The sequence below is a fragment of the Meles meles genome, chromosome 3, assembly GCF_922984935.1.
Source record: "Meles meles chromosome 3, mMelMel3.1 paternal haplotype, whole genome shotgun sequence".
Classification (NCBI taxonomy): domain Eukaryota; kingdom Metazoa; phylum Chordata; class Mammalia; order Carnivora; family Mustelidae; genus Meles; species Meles meles.
In genome coordinates, this window is record NC_060068.1 from 156,784,841 (window position 1) to 156,800,418 (window position 15,578).

General features: G+C 44.4%; 1 protein-coding gene across 7 annotated transcripts in view; it reads right to left on the minus strand.

The window, feature by feature from the left end:
• Nucleotides 1–596: 596 nt before the first annotated feature.
• The window catches only part of RAI14 (retinoic acid induced 14), a 138,873-nt gene continuing 123,891 nt past the window's right edge, over nt 597–15,578 (minus strand). For 5 of the 7 annotated variants that reach the window (XM_045998738.1, XM_045998739.1, XM_045998741.1 and 2 more), the window contains 7 exons: nt 14,890–14,976; nt 12,874–12,931; nt 9,738–9,856; nt 7,534–9,069; nt 6,191–6,340; nt 3,087–3,152; nt 597–2,505 (listed from right to left, as the gene is read on the minus strand). In XM_045998738.1, the coding sequence (XP_045854694.1) occupies nt 2,428–2,505; nt 3,087–3,152; nt 6,191–6,340; nt 7,534–9,069; nt 9,738–9,856; nt 12,874–12,931; nt 14,890–14,976 (2,094 nt within the window). In that variant the 3' untranslated portion in view covers nt 597–2,427. The remainder of the gene's footprint in view (nt 2,506–3,086; nt 3,153–6,190; nt 6,341–7,533; nt 9,070–9,737; nt 9,857–12,873; nt 12,932–14,889; nt 14,977–15,578) is intronic. The other 2 variants (XM_045998742.1, XM_045998737.1) reach the window with 1 other exon arrangement.

A 15,578-nucleotide genomic window follows, 5' to 3' on the forward strand; every position in this document is an offset into this window, starting at 1 on the left:
AGGAGTCAGAGGCTCAACAGACTGAGCCACCCCCATGCCCCATCATTTGCTGTTTTAATTATGACTCAACCTGTGAGAATTCACCCTAAAGAGTTCTTTAAGGAATGAATTATCCTTGTAATGTGATAGTCGATAGAAGGTATTTGGCTTATTTTTTTTTAGCATGTGCATGTATTGCCTTTTCAAAAAAGGAAAAGGAAACAAGAGAAAAAAACAATCTAGCAGAAGCTTATGAATGGTTAGAAAGACTGCAGACACCCAAGAGGCAGTTTTGAACTGAAGAGCCATGAGACAGCTGTGCACTAGGGGCTGAGCTTGGGGCCCAGGTGCTAATCACCGGACCTTAAATAAGGGTCCTCCTGGGTTATCTGGGTGGGCGCCATGTAATCAGAGGTGTCGTCTAAAGTGGACGGGCGAGTCCGAGTCCGAAATTAAAGATGCCACGCCACGGCAAGGAGGTGACAGATAGAAGCTGTGGACCACTGCCTGCCACTGTGTGTGACTCGGGCAAAAAACACCATCACACCCCAGCGCTACCGACCCACTCCTCGGGAGCCACATACATACGCTCATAAATGCACCAAAACTCAACAACAGAGATGCAAAATGAAACAAAGTTTATTTTCTGCAATACCTTCTGTAAATTACAAAGGCAAAAATGCTAAACTACAGCATATAACTTTTCAATATTTAACCAGAGTACTTATAATAAATATGCATCCTGAAACAAGATGAAAGGCTACACTTTGTCAGGCATCCTACAAAATGTCTCAAGTTTTACACTCTGCAGCATTTCTGCGCAGGGGCAGGAGCGGGGAGGGCTGCTTGTATTAAGGGCTGTGACAAAAAGTTCTTTTCACATTTCTTTGGAGCATTTTCGAAACGGCTGAACTATAAACAACTTCAGAAAACTAACACCAAGCTTGAAAGCCATTTCTGCTTTGCTGTCCTTGGTCCTCGTCCAATAGAGATGAACACATCCTCCCAAACAGCCAAGCACCCTGTGCGCCCAGGCGGCCCTATGGTGCGCGGGGCCCTGTTGGGCCAGGCCTCTGCCCCTTCAATTACTTCGGAGAGGTCTGTGCTCAGCCGACATCCCTCCTTAACAAAAATGCCATAAGGAAGCTGCAGGCAAGTTCAAACACTTTTAACCTGAAAGTAAAGTGAACAGAAATACCCCTCCCCACCCCCACGACCTTTGCTCTGCACCATAATGTGTACCGTATGGGAATTCTCAGTTTCAACACTGGAAAAGAGATCGGTACTAACAGTCCCTCCCAAGATGGCTTATGGGCGCTGGTAATGCTAGGGCATTCAAAGATACGGGGTAAAAGGGAGGGTTTACCATATTCAGAAATGTGCTACAGTTCTAAGGACACGATGGCAGAAAGTATAGGGATACCGGTGGCAGCTTACATAGAGTTTGGACTAGGAATAAATACATAACCACCCCTGGCTATAGCGGAAAACTCTGAAGAAAGAGTTAGGCTTTAAAAAAAGTTGCAAGCACAGTTACCTAAAAATACTTTGTTAATAGAGTGTAATGTAGATTTTGCTTATTTGGGGGTTTAGCTATGAAAACATCTTTAGGAGCCAATAAAAATATCGTAGAGAAAAAAACAACACTTTTAAAAATTGAGGTTAAGAACCATGAGGCATTTCATTTGTCTGTAAACACGCAGTTTACTGTCCCTTGTTGAAACACCAATGTCTGGATTCCTGAGCTTCACGGATAACAGCAGAAGGCCAGTTTGCATAGAAAATCTGCGATATGTCAACAATTTGCTTAAAAAGAACTTCTCAGGGCAATTGGCTTTTGTTTTTCAGCTTCGGATCTGAGTGAACAGGGCTCACCACACCGTGGGACCTGGGACCAAGGAGCAGCGAGCAGCGCGATGAGCTTTCTAAGGCATTGGGGAGAATGATGGAATGAGTTTTAAAATCCACAGGATATCATGATAAAGGCTCTTCAGCGTGCATGCCACAGAACTAGAGCCAGACTAATTGGGTCGGAAGTTGAATCGTGTTTTAGGATTGGAAACCAAAGACAAGAAGAGCCCCCCGGTGCTGAACGCCACGGTCTGAGTGCAGGAACGAAGGCCGTCAGCTGGTCAGCCACCGAGGGGGGCACCCACCGGCCAGCACCAGGACCAGACCCCCTGGGTGTGACTGACCCCAGCTCCGGAATCTGAAGGGCTAACACGGTGTGTCACCTGTGCCGCTCTGAATGTCTCTGAGCGGTTCTGAGGAGGACAGTCTTCTCCGGGGCCTCAGAAAGTCTTCAGAAAGCTGCCTTTGGAAAGGGAAAAAGCTCTGCGAGGCCGCGGTGCAGACCACGAGTGAGCACAATGGCAGTGGTTGCCAACAACTCCAGATCTAACACAAAGATGGACAACAAGGGGGCAGTGTCCTGCCAAGAAATCCATTTTACTTCTTCTGGGACTGGTTTTTACACATGGTAAGGATTTGCTTCAGTACTTTCTGGACATCTTCATCCATCTGGCCCTAGGAAATGCAACCAAAAGACAATCATTAGAATCGAAGTTGAGTCCTGGCAGTCTCCCCTCAGGAATGAGATGTCTGGCTGAGATGAAGCCCTTGGCTTTTCCCCCAGATTATCCAAAGGAATGTTAGTCCTATCGCTTCCCACATTTCTGTGTGGGACTGAGAGAGAGAGGGCCCTGTGCTTTTCCCTCTGGAGGCTGAGGAGGCTGGGTCTACCAGACCCACCTGCAAAAGCTTTCTGGGTCTCAGCTGCAAATGTGAGCCCAGCTAGCCAAGCCACCAAGAGTCATGGGGGTGAGACCGTGCTGACGGCTATGATAATACGGGCGTGCCTGAAAAGGAAGCCTGGGCTGCTGTTCCTGGTGGGGGTAACAGCCCCTTCCGCCTCCATTTCTCAAAAAATGCTGAGGCTATTTCCAACAATGGGGTCGGGCTCCCGACAAAATCCAAAGCAAAGCAATGAGCTTTTTAAAGCTTCTCAATGTAAACGATTCCCCCCAAATTTTCATTTGTTCTACTAGTTGAATGACAGGAATCTGGGTGACATCTGCTCTGGTGTTTCTTTAGGATACTCAGCATACCTGCACGGCATACAGAAGATGCATTCTGTAAACAGATACGACCTCCTGGTGTTGTTTCTTGCATTCCTGGGAAGAGACGATGCGTCAGTGTTAAGAGCTTAGGAGACTGTTAAAGAACAAAACCAAAAACCTATGAGAAAGCTGTGGCCAAATGCTACCCAAAGTGATTTCCTTCAGCAAATGCTAGCATATGAGGCTTTTAACACTGTTGTGGGCTCACTGGGTTGTATATTTCTGAACACCTATCACTATTCTCAGGGAAACATTTGCTGATATTCTTCAGGGGGTCAGAATCAACCTAATTCATATTTTGGCATGTCAACCTTAGAAGAAAATCCATGAAAAAGTAGTTATTATGTAATCCCACCTTTGTTGCAAAAAAATATATGTATACATACTTATGCAAATACACAGTCACATTCAAAGGAAATGGTGCAAAGAAACTATCAAATGCAAAAAGGGACCATCTCTGAGTGGTTGGATTATGGGCCATTTTTATTTATAGAAACTTTTCCAGAGTCTTCTGTATTTTCCAACTTTTCTACAATAACCAAATATTTATTAATTTTAAAAATCTGTTCTTTTGAAAGGAGCTACTGTTCTCTCCCTATCCAGCCAATCATATCGTCCTCCAGGGAGCTCAGTTACTCAGCTGTCGGTGTACCCCGGAGACAAACAGGGCGGTGGCACCAATCTCAGCTGGTTCCTCAGTACAGCTGTTCATGCTTGTTTCTCCTTGTTGAGCTATTGTTCCAATTCCTCTCAGTAACTGTTTCAAGAATCTTCACTTGGCTCTGAACTTTTCCGAGGAGTTGGTTTTCCATGACGAAAATTGAGACTATCATCTATAAATTACTTCCAAAGTCTACAAAAGCCCATCAGTACCCTTCTCACCACCTTCCTATGAGGGTGGGAACATGAGGTGTCCTTCCTATTCAAGGAGAACCTTGGAAACCTCAGTCCTTTGATGGTCATGCCATTAGAAGGTGGGCTTAGGACCTCCCTCTGTGTCATTTCCTCTCAGCTTTTAGATACCTCCACTCAATCGTTTAGAACTTTGTCTTCTGATCACCATCCTCCTTTCCATCCCTGTTTCTGTCATCATTCGGGTGACTGCGATATCCACATGCCTAGCCACAAACACCTCGGTCTCTCAGTTTCCCCAACGTCCACCTCAATGACTTGCTCCTCCTCCTTGCAGCCATGCATTCTCAAGGTCACAGCCCTGTCTCTGTCATTGCCTCTGAAATCTTGAAAGAGCACCTCACCCTCTGGTCACCAGCTCCTTTCTTTCCAGCAAATCTACTTTAGGCTTCCCCTGCCTCCTGCTATGGTTCCTCGGCCCCATCAGATACCTGGTTCCTTGGTCACTTCTCTAAGCGCCCACTGCGGTTCAGATTCCATCCCATCACTCCGCTGAGACTGTCCCTGCCGAGGCTGCCCAGCCACAACCCATTCCTTGCTGCCTCCTACCTATCCCTTTGAGACTCAGCACAAGCATCGCATCCTACAGGAAGCCTTTCGAAACATTTCCTTTGTATGCCCGGAGCATGTTGGTCTTCTCTCTACCAGTGGAGGCTGACCACACTGAGAATATGGAAAGTCACTGAGTATCAACTCGGTGGAGGCGGGAACTGTGTCATATTCACTTTTAGATCATTGGCGCCATATATAATATTCATTAAAGGTGTTGAAAATTGTAAAAATGATTATATGAACCATCAGCATTTTGTCTACAAGTCTGTGAAAACCACATCATCAGAAAAATGACCTGCGGAACACAACAGGGAGCCTCTTCCCCTCCCCTGATCATTCCATCACTACTAGAGCTGAGAACACAAAAAAGCTGGTTTTGTACTCTGGCCAGCCAGGGTAAGGATGGCAGAAACCTGAATTCACCAGTATCAAGTCTGTACTGAAGAAATCCTACATCCCAGGTCCTGCTTGTCAACGAAACTAGTGATAGTCCACAACAGACGAACCCTTGGCTTCACGTGGAAAATGTAACATCCCATGTCAACTAAAACCTTAAATGCTATGGGAGGTGAAATGGTGGCCCTCCGAAGATGTCCACACTCCAATGCCCAGAACCTGTGGAATTATTAACTTCGGTGGTGACAGGAACCTTGCAGTTGTGATTAAGTTAAGGATCTTGAGACACAGGAAAAGTTTATACTGACTATCCAGGTATCCCTTAAGTGTTATCACGAGAGTCCTTTTAAGAGAGGAGCAAAAGTGGAGGAGATGGGAAGGCAGAGCCAGAGGTGGAGTGATATGCTTTGAAGCTGGAGGTAGGACCCATGAGCCAAGGAATCTAGGTAGCCCCTAAAAGCTAGAGAAGGCAAGGAAATGGATTCTCCCTTAGAGCTTCTAGAAGGATCCAGCCTTGCTGGTACCTTGCCTTTACTGAAATGGATTTCACACTTATCTCCAGAACTTTTTTTTAAAGATTTTTATTCATTTGAGAAAGAGAGAGAGAAGGAGTGTGAGCAAGCGCAATGCGGGGAGGGGAAAGAGCACAGGGGGAGGGAAGAAGGACCAGAAGACTCTGCTGACACACAGAGCCCCATGCAGCTCCAGCCCAGGATCCTGCGATCACTACCTAAGTCGAAAACCAAAAGTGACGCTTAACTGACTGAACCACCCAGGTGCCCCGGGTCTCCAGAATCTTAAGAGCATAGATTCTTGTTTTAAACCACATTTGTGCTGGTCTGTTCCAATAGCCATGGGAAATAAATACAGATATGAAAGGACTTTCCCAGATCAAACAAGGAGAGGGGCCAAGCAGCAGCTTCAGGTGCATAGAGACACACCCATCAGAGGTCCCAGCCCCTAGTAAGTTCTTGCCACTGCCGGACACTGTGGTAGAAAGTCGGAGTGGGGGGAACAATCAGTGGATGCATAACCATGAGGCCTGCGCCACGGTCCTGCCGATTCCTCCCTTCTCAGAGATTCAGGTGACTCACCTTGTTGCAGGCGATGCCTGGGACTCTCCTCCCCACCCCCCAGGTGAGCAGGTGACATAATCTGCCTGGCCTGGCTGGCCATCCCCCGCCCCCCCCACTCCCACCCCCACCGCAGGCAGCGGAGAGAAGCCCACTCACAGCCAGCTGGTTCTGGAGCTGTTTGACCTGCTGCTGCAGCGCCTCGAGCTGCTGACTCTGCCTCTTGGATGAGCTCGTGGAGTACGAGAGCTGTGAGAGGCTGTTCAGGGCCTCCTTCAACTTGGTGACTTCCTTCGACATCTCATTGATCTGGCGAGAAAGGAAAACTATCAATAAGCAAGAAAGGGCCTGCCGAAGCAAAATTCCAGAGAGTTCTAAGCCTTCAACAATGGCCTCTTGTTGGCCTCCGGGACTCAAGACTTTGGAACAGTTTCTTTTTTATTTTTTAAGGAAAGTCCATAAAGTGAAATCGGTAACAAAATCAGCAACCCCATATGGCCCTCTAAGGCCATTATATTCAAATAAGGGCCCCGGATTAAATCTTGTGCTTTGAGACATGAGGGTAACAAACGCTATGGCACTGATTTCCTTTTTTACTCTGAAAGGGGGTATTGTTGAAAAAAGAAATCAGAACCAGGAATGTTAGGCATTCTTTATTTGGAGACAGCTATGTCTTGTTCAGTAGCATTGACACACACAATCAGAAAGCAGTTCTGGGAACCCTGATTTCTCTGGACATCTTGCTTCAAAGTAGTCACAACTCCTCCCTGCAACCCAGCCTCTGCCTTCCCACTCCCTGCCCCCTTGGCCTTGGAAGCTCTTTTTGAAATCTTCATTATATTAAAGGAATAAATGACCCCCAGTGCTCTGACCAGTGCCCCTCAGAACACCTGACCCAGGGGACCAGGGATGCAGAGGGGATGCAGAGGGGATGCAGGCTCCGCACTCTTTTCCGAGTCCCCCTTTGTTTTCCTCCTTCCTCCAAGCCACACCCAGCTGGTGTCTAATCACCTGCTCCCCACACACCTTCTCCTGTCCACCTTTGCCAGTGAGAGCCAGGAAGGGCAGTTCTTCCACTGACTGGGGAAAGCTCCCAGGGCTTAGGGAAGCAGGATGAGGTCTGGGAGTATTTGGGTTTCTACATGATGGAAGAACCTGTCTGGATTCCATAAGAAATGAAGTTCAAGATGGGTCACAAATGGGTCAGTTTGTGGGTTCACTTCTGAGCCCTGCCACTAGGCAGAGTTTCTGTAAAATCATTTTAAAAGGGAAAACAGGTGCCACATAGGTGAAATGCTTTAATCTAAGGAGACTGACAGATGACTCACTTTTTTAAATAGAAATGTCCAACCTACTACTCTTAATGTGGCCAAGGGGACAGATGGAGTCACGCGTAGAGCTTTCGTGCTTTCGCAACAGGTCCGTGCTAACCAACGCTAAAAACGTTAACCGTGGTAAAGGCCTGCTAGCTAGAAACGCAACAGCAACGGAATCTCACCAACCTTCTTGTCTTTATCCTCCTCCAGTCTGGAAGAGCTCTCCGACTGTCTCTTCCTTTCTGCCAGCTCTTCCTGAGCGTCCTGGAGCTGCTGCCGGAGTTCGTCTGCTTCCTGCTCTTTGGCCTTTAAGAGAGCCTGAATGTTCTCCTTTTCCCTTCTTGTTTGTGACACCTCGCTTCTCATCTGGGTGAGCTCCAAGTGGGCCTTCTCTTTCTCTTTCACCGAATCCTTCAATTTTGAGGCCAACACACTCACCTCGCCTTCTAATGACGACTGGAGCTTTGCGTAGGCGGACCTGGGCACCATGGCGTCGGTCATGGCGGCCTTCTCTTCCAGGAGCTGCTTCTCCAGCCTCGCCACCTCTCTTTCCTTGCTGGCGAGGTGCTCTTTGAGACTGCTGATTTTTTCCTCCATCTCTTTGGCGGTCGCCCGCAGCGTGGTTATCACTTGCAAATGTTCCGTGATGGAGACAGAGTTCTCTTTCTGGGCGTCCACGAGCTGTTTGAGCTGGGTCAACTCGTGCAACACCTTTGAGTACTGAGACTTCATTTCGGACAGCGCCTCTTCCGCCTTAGCTCTAGATACATTCGTCACGTGCAGCAGTTTCTCATGCTCCGCTTTATGGATATAGTCGGCCGTCACGTCTTCTAGAGACTTCCTCTTCCTGTAATCCTCCAGCTCGGCCTGGGCTTCCTTGTACAGCTGGGAGAGCTCGCTCACCTGTTTGTTGAGTTCATCTATCATCCTGTTCATGGCCTCTTTCATGTCCCCGGCTTCGTCGCTGGCCTCTTGGGTGACCTGACTCTTCAGGGCATCTTTTAATTTCATGATTTCTTCTTGGGCCTCTTGGTACTTCTCAAACAAAAATGCTTTCTCCTTATTCATGTTCTCAATAACAGAGCAGTATGAGCTTTTCATTTCCTCGTATTCTTCTATAGGAGGCTTAATGACCATATCTTTCTCCCTCTCTACAAGTTTTTCTTCTAACTCTCTCACCTTCTCTTTATTTCTTTCGCTTTCTTCCACTGCATTCTGGAGGTCCTGCTTCAGCATGTCTATTTCCTCCTCAGTGATCCTCAGCTCCCGGAGACGCGAATAACTGTCCACGCTTTCGGGCGAGACGAGGCCCAGTTTCATCTGCTTCTGCACGTTGAGGACTTCTTTCATGGCCTCCTCGTACTTGCTCTGGGTTTCTTTCAGTTTCTGGCTGAGGTCAGAGCCGTTCTCGGAGATCTCTGCACTGTTGACACACACTGATTCGGCCCTTCTGGACCGGAGCTCGGCCTGGAGCTGCTGCTTCTCCGCTTCGGAGCTCTCCAGCCTCTTCTGCAGGTCCTGCAGAATCTCTTGTAGTTGCTGAATTCGGCCATCGCCGTCGAAAGTGGATCTACTCGCGGACTGTGGTAAGACAGGGGGAGATGATTTGGAGTCTGGGGGAGAGGTGTCGCTGGGTTTTCCCAGGGGTGGGGCCAAGTCCGTCTGAGTGGAATGGTAGGAGTCAAAGCTCACGTCTGCTTCTGCCTCCTTGGGTGACTTGGCCTGGGAAAAAAGGAAAGAAGGAAACGGCACCAAAGATGGAGTCGGTGAGCAAGCAATGGGAAGGAGAGAACAAATCCAGAGCTTCTGTATAGGAGAACCGCAGGGTACCTTTTGTACTCTTGCCCTGTGACAAAATACAGTCCGGGATATGAGAAGCAGATTAATGACACGAAGCTTATTCTGTGCTCTATTAGGACCGCTGATGTGTGCCACTTTCGAAACACAAGATTTGTGTTGGCTCTAAAGCCTCTGACTCATAATTTTTCCTTTCCTTCTCATATTATTGCAGTTACCAAAAGGGGAAATGGGCACAAGTACAGCTCGTTCTTACTGAAGATCTTAAATCTGCCAAATGACCAGCTCTACTGCATGAATGGGTAATTACACGTGCACAAGCACACATACACATGTATGTCACCTATGAAACAGACTAAGTGTATAATCATATATAATTGACCAATTTAGCAATTTACAGAAAGGGAGTTAATGAATACCTCCTCTTTCAACAAAGACATAATTTGAAACTATAAAATACTTGAGGCTAACTATATTAAAAAAAGAAGAAGAAACTACTGGAGATGTTTAAAACAAAGTATCATCTGACTAACCTGAAAAAAACCCATAGTCTGGCCCTACAAAGAGTCCGTGGTAGCAATCTCTGTACCCACCTGTAATTTATCTTGTAATTCCTTATTGTGCAAGGTGAGAGAAGCAACTTTTGCTTGCAAAAGGGCAAGAAGATCTTGTTGGTCAGCTTCAGAACTTACATCCAATAAGCTATCAGCACCTTGAAAAAGTGAAAAGCAATTTACAATAACATTTTAAAAAATCAAACCAGTCTTTCTCTGACCTTTAACCAAGTGGCTTTCTACCTAATCCAGGGCTTCTTCCTGGTCCTGACGATGAATGAAAGCCCCTAGATTCCAGGTAGATGAACAGCAATTCTCAGGTCCTGGGCTTTCCTTCCTGGGGTCTTCCCAGCACAGGACCAGATGCCTGGAGGCATCACAAGCTTATCTGAAAACTGATGGGATTTGCTCATACATTTTCCATTCACCTGATTAGGTGTCATATCTTAGTTGTTTTTTGTTCCTTCCATGCCTGGTAAGTCCCATTGCTGTGAATCCTTTCAGAAATATCCTGGTTCACTTCTTATCCCTACCACTGTTCCTCTAGTTCAGACTTTATCACCTGGCTCGAAAACCCTGCAAACAGCCCAGAAACAACAAAGCACGCGCACACTTTCGCATGCCCCCCCACCCAATAGTAAAAATAGAGCCTTGCCCAGGCTAATCTTCCTGAAACATGCTTCGATAGGGTCAGTCCTGTGGTTCAAGCGCTTTAATCACTCTCTCTCTCCAGAATTAATCTCCAGACTCCTTCCTCTGGGTTAATGTCTCCATTATCTGGTGCCAGCATACTTTTTCAGGCGTATGGCCCATGATCTCTAGTAACACATCATCCTCAGATTCAAACTTCCCATCATCCCCCTCTAGATTCTGAACACAAGGAAGCTGTTGTAATTCTTCCTGCAGATGACTGCCCCTGCAGCATCTCTTTTGGCTAGGTCACTTGTCGGCAAGGTCACTTGTCGGTATCTGTCAGGGCCCATGTCAAACTTTGCCTCTTCCTCACAGCACTGGATGACCCGATAACCGGGGGCCCCACCATGAAACGGTCTGCTCTGAATCCCACAATCCTACTCTTGGTAGGATTTTTTTTTTTTTTTTTGACATCCTCCTGATCATCATGCTGAAATGGCATCCAAAGCTATGCTATTCAATGTGCTCACTGAGACAAGAACCTTGTTCCAGAATGTCATTCAGCACACCGCCTCCTTCACGCAGTGTTCCTATGGGGGAGAAGAAAAGACTACTGGACAAAACAGTGTGCTTAGCAGTATCGCTGGATGGCTTTCTGGTGCAAACTCCTTACTTCCTGTAGACTGGCAACAGTTTACAGACCACCGTCTGAACGGCGCTGACCTACATTCTTCACAGTTATTTTATTATTTTCTCACAGCCATTTAATCCAAAGATGAAAAATTTAATCTTAATTTGGAAGGACGCAAAATGACATTTCTTCATAGAAATGCTTACTTCAATGTCTGGTGCCTAAACCACAGCTTTATTAAAGAGTCCCCTTGACATAATGTATGGTGAGTTTAGAATAAACCAGAGGACTGAGAACATGACAGTAATTCTAAGCTACAGAAATTACTTCTCAAATACAATGGAGGAGCGCCTGGGTGACTCGCTGATTGAATGTCTAACTCTTAGTTTCAGCTCAGGTCATGATCTCAGGGTCCTAAGATTAAGACCTGCCATCAGGCTCGGGGCTCAATAGGAAGTCTCCTTGAGATTCTCTCTCCCCCTGGCCCTCCCCCTACTTGCATACACATACTCTCTAAGATAATATTTTTAAGATTTTATTTATTTGAGAAAGAGAGAGGTGAGAGAGAGCATGAGAAGGGAGAAGGTCAGATGGAGCAGATTCCCCACAGATCTGGGAGCTTAATGCGGGACTTGATCCCAGGACTCCGGGACCACAACCTGAGCTGAAGGCAGTTGCCCAACCAACTGAGCCACCCAGGTGCCCTAAAATAAATTAAAAAATAAAATAAAATAAAATAAAATAAAACGGATGGTTTTTAAAGAATCCAATGTAACAAGTATTCAATTAACATGGATCTGTGCCAGGATGCGTATTTCTAAATTCTGTAAGCTAAAAGTGCCAAACACATGAAATTCATGATAGGGTTAAGAAAGTGAATGCTGCTGCCAAAGGAGCTTTTGAAATCATTTATGTGACATTTTAAATGGTCTCTGGGGGTACTGCACTACATTCTTGGAGAGTAAACCCCTGGGATGGACTCTTAAGGCAATGAATTAAACCCTGTCTTGGTGAAGACAGTATGACTGTGTGTGAATTCATTAACACTGTGTCTTTGCGTATATCTATTTAAAAACTAAAGTAGGAAAGTTAGACCGTGCAGCCACGGAGGGGCTCAGCTGGCTCTCCCTTCAGGAGATAACCTGCTGCCCAGTGACAAGGAGTGCTGCAAAACAGTGTTTTATTTAAAATGCATAAAAGGGGGGCGTGCCTGGGTGGTTCAGTCCGATGAGCGAGGGACTCTTGGTTTGGGCGCAGGTCAGATCTCAGGGTCATGGGACTGAGCCCCAGGTAGGGCTCTGCATTCAAGGGGAAATCTGCTTGAATATTCTCCCCCTCTGCACCCCCACTTGCGTAAGCACACACACTCTCTCTAAAATAAATAACAAATCTTTAAAATAAAATAAAATGCATAAAAGAGAATACCCAGGCTATTGTAATTTCAGGGCTGATTTTGTAATACACCAAATAACCATACCTGGCAGCAGGTCTAATAACTGCCATAGTTCCAGTAAAGAGACAGTAAATGATATTTCCAGATACCTGCAGTAACTGTAAGGTGACATGACATTATCTGTGAATCCTCTTGTTGGCCGAGTCACCGGTCTGCTCATATCACTGGGGGTTATTTGTCTATACTTGTAATTCAAGAAGTGCTATCACTTAGGGACAAATGAAAACGGATATATATTTTTTTCACATCCATGCTTAGAGACTCCTTAAAATCCAGGTGAAAGCCTCCAGAAGTAGAGAAAGTGTCAGTCTGTGTAGTATTGGCAGCTGTGGGCTGGGAGGCATCCCAGGGTTCTCCGACCTCCCTACACTCCCTCCCAGCTTGGCCTTTGCTCTCTTTAAACAGCCATGGACTACGGACCTGTCAAAGGAACAGAAACAGCTGCCCCTTCATCTTACCTGTAGTGCTGTCGCTTAGTCTGTCCTTGTTCCCCCGTATAGAACTGATCTCAGCCTGCTGGAACACAAAAATGACTTAAAAGAATATTCCTGACTGCAGTATTCCACAAGAGAAGCAAGCAAATATTCTTCCCTGAGTTGACACAGAACCATCACCCTTCTAGAAAAAGTGAGAAAATCCCCAGGAAAGAAAATATTTTAAAATATAAGTGAATAAAAGTGACAATTATCTACTGAGATACGATCTCTAAAATGTTAGGTTCAAGAGCATATAATCTCAAAATATTTTTTGGAAATTTCATTTAATAAGTATAATACAAATATCTTTTAATAATATTATAATAACTTTATATCTGTGTCCTAAAACTTGAGATGGCAAATATTACTTTCATAATGAAGTCAAATACAAGTTTCACCTGTCTGGGTAATACATTGATTAAAACACATTAGAAGTATTTTTTTAGCTTTACTTTTAAAATAAATTAACTGCTATTAATGTATGATTATTAATATTTCTAAGAGAAATTGGAGTAAGTAAGACCTGTCGGGGAAGAGAAACGTAATTTTATAAGGGAATAAAGTTTTAGGGTCATGGACTGACAATCCCCTGAAGATTTCCTCTAAACCTTTATCCCTGAATATCTGTCTGGTAAATACATTGCAAAAATTCCTGCAACTTCAAAGCCAGGCTTTCATTTCAAAACAAAATACAAGGAGTTGCCAGAAATTACTATGTTTCATTCCGATGAGCCATAGACCTGATAAGAGAGATAAGTTTTCAGCAAGGGAACTTCTGTGAATGCCCAAATGCTAAAAATAAAGTGGCTCATTTTTGGCAAGCGCTTATCTTTGCAAAAAGCTGTCTTTTCACTTTATAAAAAGAGATGTTTAATTTTTAACCACTTTAAGGTACAATAAACGGTGTGAGGAGTTCTGGTAGACACACCCATGGAACCAGCACCGTAATTGAGACACAGAATGTTTCCATCAACTCTACACGTTTTCTCCTGCTCCAACACAGCCAGTCCCTGCCCACCTATCCCCAGGCAATCGCCGCTCTCCTTTTAGCATGATCGAGAATTCCTATAAATGGAATGTCACGGGTATGAATTTGTGTCAAGCTTCTTTCAATCAGCACGATGACTTTCAGATTCACCTCTGCAGGGGGCAGAGGGACGGCAGCTAAAGAAATGAGTCTTTTTACACTCTACTTCTGAAAATTGTAATTTGTGGTACTGTTCTTTGGAATGCATTGCATCCTTTGAGCCATAATTATATTAGAAGATAGCAGGGTACTAATTTAAGAACATAACTTTCTTTCCTTTCCTTGTATAGATATTCATCTTAAGAATCTATTAATAAACTCTAAAGTAGGGGAAACGTCAGGTTGGCAGAATCTTTTTCAAATTGTTGTGCATCCAAGTTCAAAGAAAATTTATCTTTAGTAATTCTTAGATGGGGGAAAGCAATATACAATGATGCCACAGCAATTTCATTTTAACAATTACAAATTTTATTTTCTTTCCAAGCGTAATTTCCTAGTGATGATTAGGTAAACAGATAGTAAGTTGAAATATCCTCCCACTTCTAAAAATACTTTCCAACAGCAAATGTAGAGAATCAGGTAGAATGGATTTTCTAAAATTAATACATATTAGTTTAAAAAACTTAATTAAAAATATACAATTACTTGTCAGTAAGACATCAGAGAATAATCAACATTTTCTTTTTTGATTGGCATTATATCAACTAGATTTAGTAAGAAGACGGACTATCAGTTTTTATCTTTGTCCCTTTTTTTAAAAGGAAGAAAATTATTTATTACTTAATTAATGTAATTTATTCATTCTACTCTGAGCCCAGGCCAGGAGAAATAACTGAGCAGTGCTTCATGATGAAAAGATGGTGAACCAATCACTGGGAAGTCTATTCTGTTTTGCCCAATGTTGTACCACTTAAATCACATCTATTATGTATCTTAAGATTCAAAATTAATTGGACACAGAAGGGAATTACCTTGAAGGGTGGTTCAGCAAAAAACATGGATTCCTTTCCCGAAAGTGGTGTTGAAGTTATTGATCTTGGGGAAGACACATCACTCAACTTAAAAAACAAAATGAAAATCACAGATAAAGAAGCTTCTTCAAGGTCTTTTCTTCTCCAGTGCCACAGAATTCACCTACTTAACCAATGCAAATAAATCTAACAGGAACCATCCTTGGTCTCAATGAATTCAAGGGTATTTTCAACTTAATGCAGCCCCTCAAAGACTTTCTGAAAGTTTGCAGAGTATAACTAAGTAACTCTGCTCTTATATTCACAAGAAGCAATTTTCAAAACCTATCAAACCTCTGTGGCATGTTGAAAATATTATCAGAGACTATGCTCACATAATTACTATAACTTATCAGAGGAGATATTCCTCTCAACTACTTGAGAGATTTCACAGACATCTGAGCTTCCTCCTCTAGGCAACAGTCACTAGAAGCTCAGAAATGAAAGCCGCTTTTAATATTAGCCAACTTTGCATGTAATTAGAAAGGCAAATATATTTTAGCAGTGTTTTAAGAAACCAACTAAAATTCATCTTCAGTTAACTGCCTCACCAGCCACCCATTCTCCCTGCCGTTATTTGAGCTATTAATGTGAGGTCCTAAAAGTAGACTGAGCTTCACTTAAGGAAGCAGTGTCTGTCAGAAGATTTT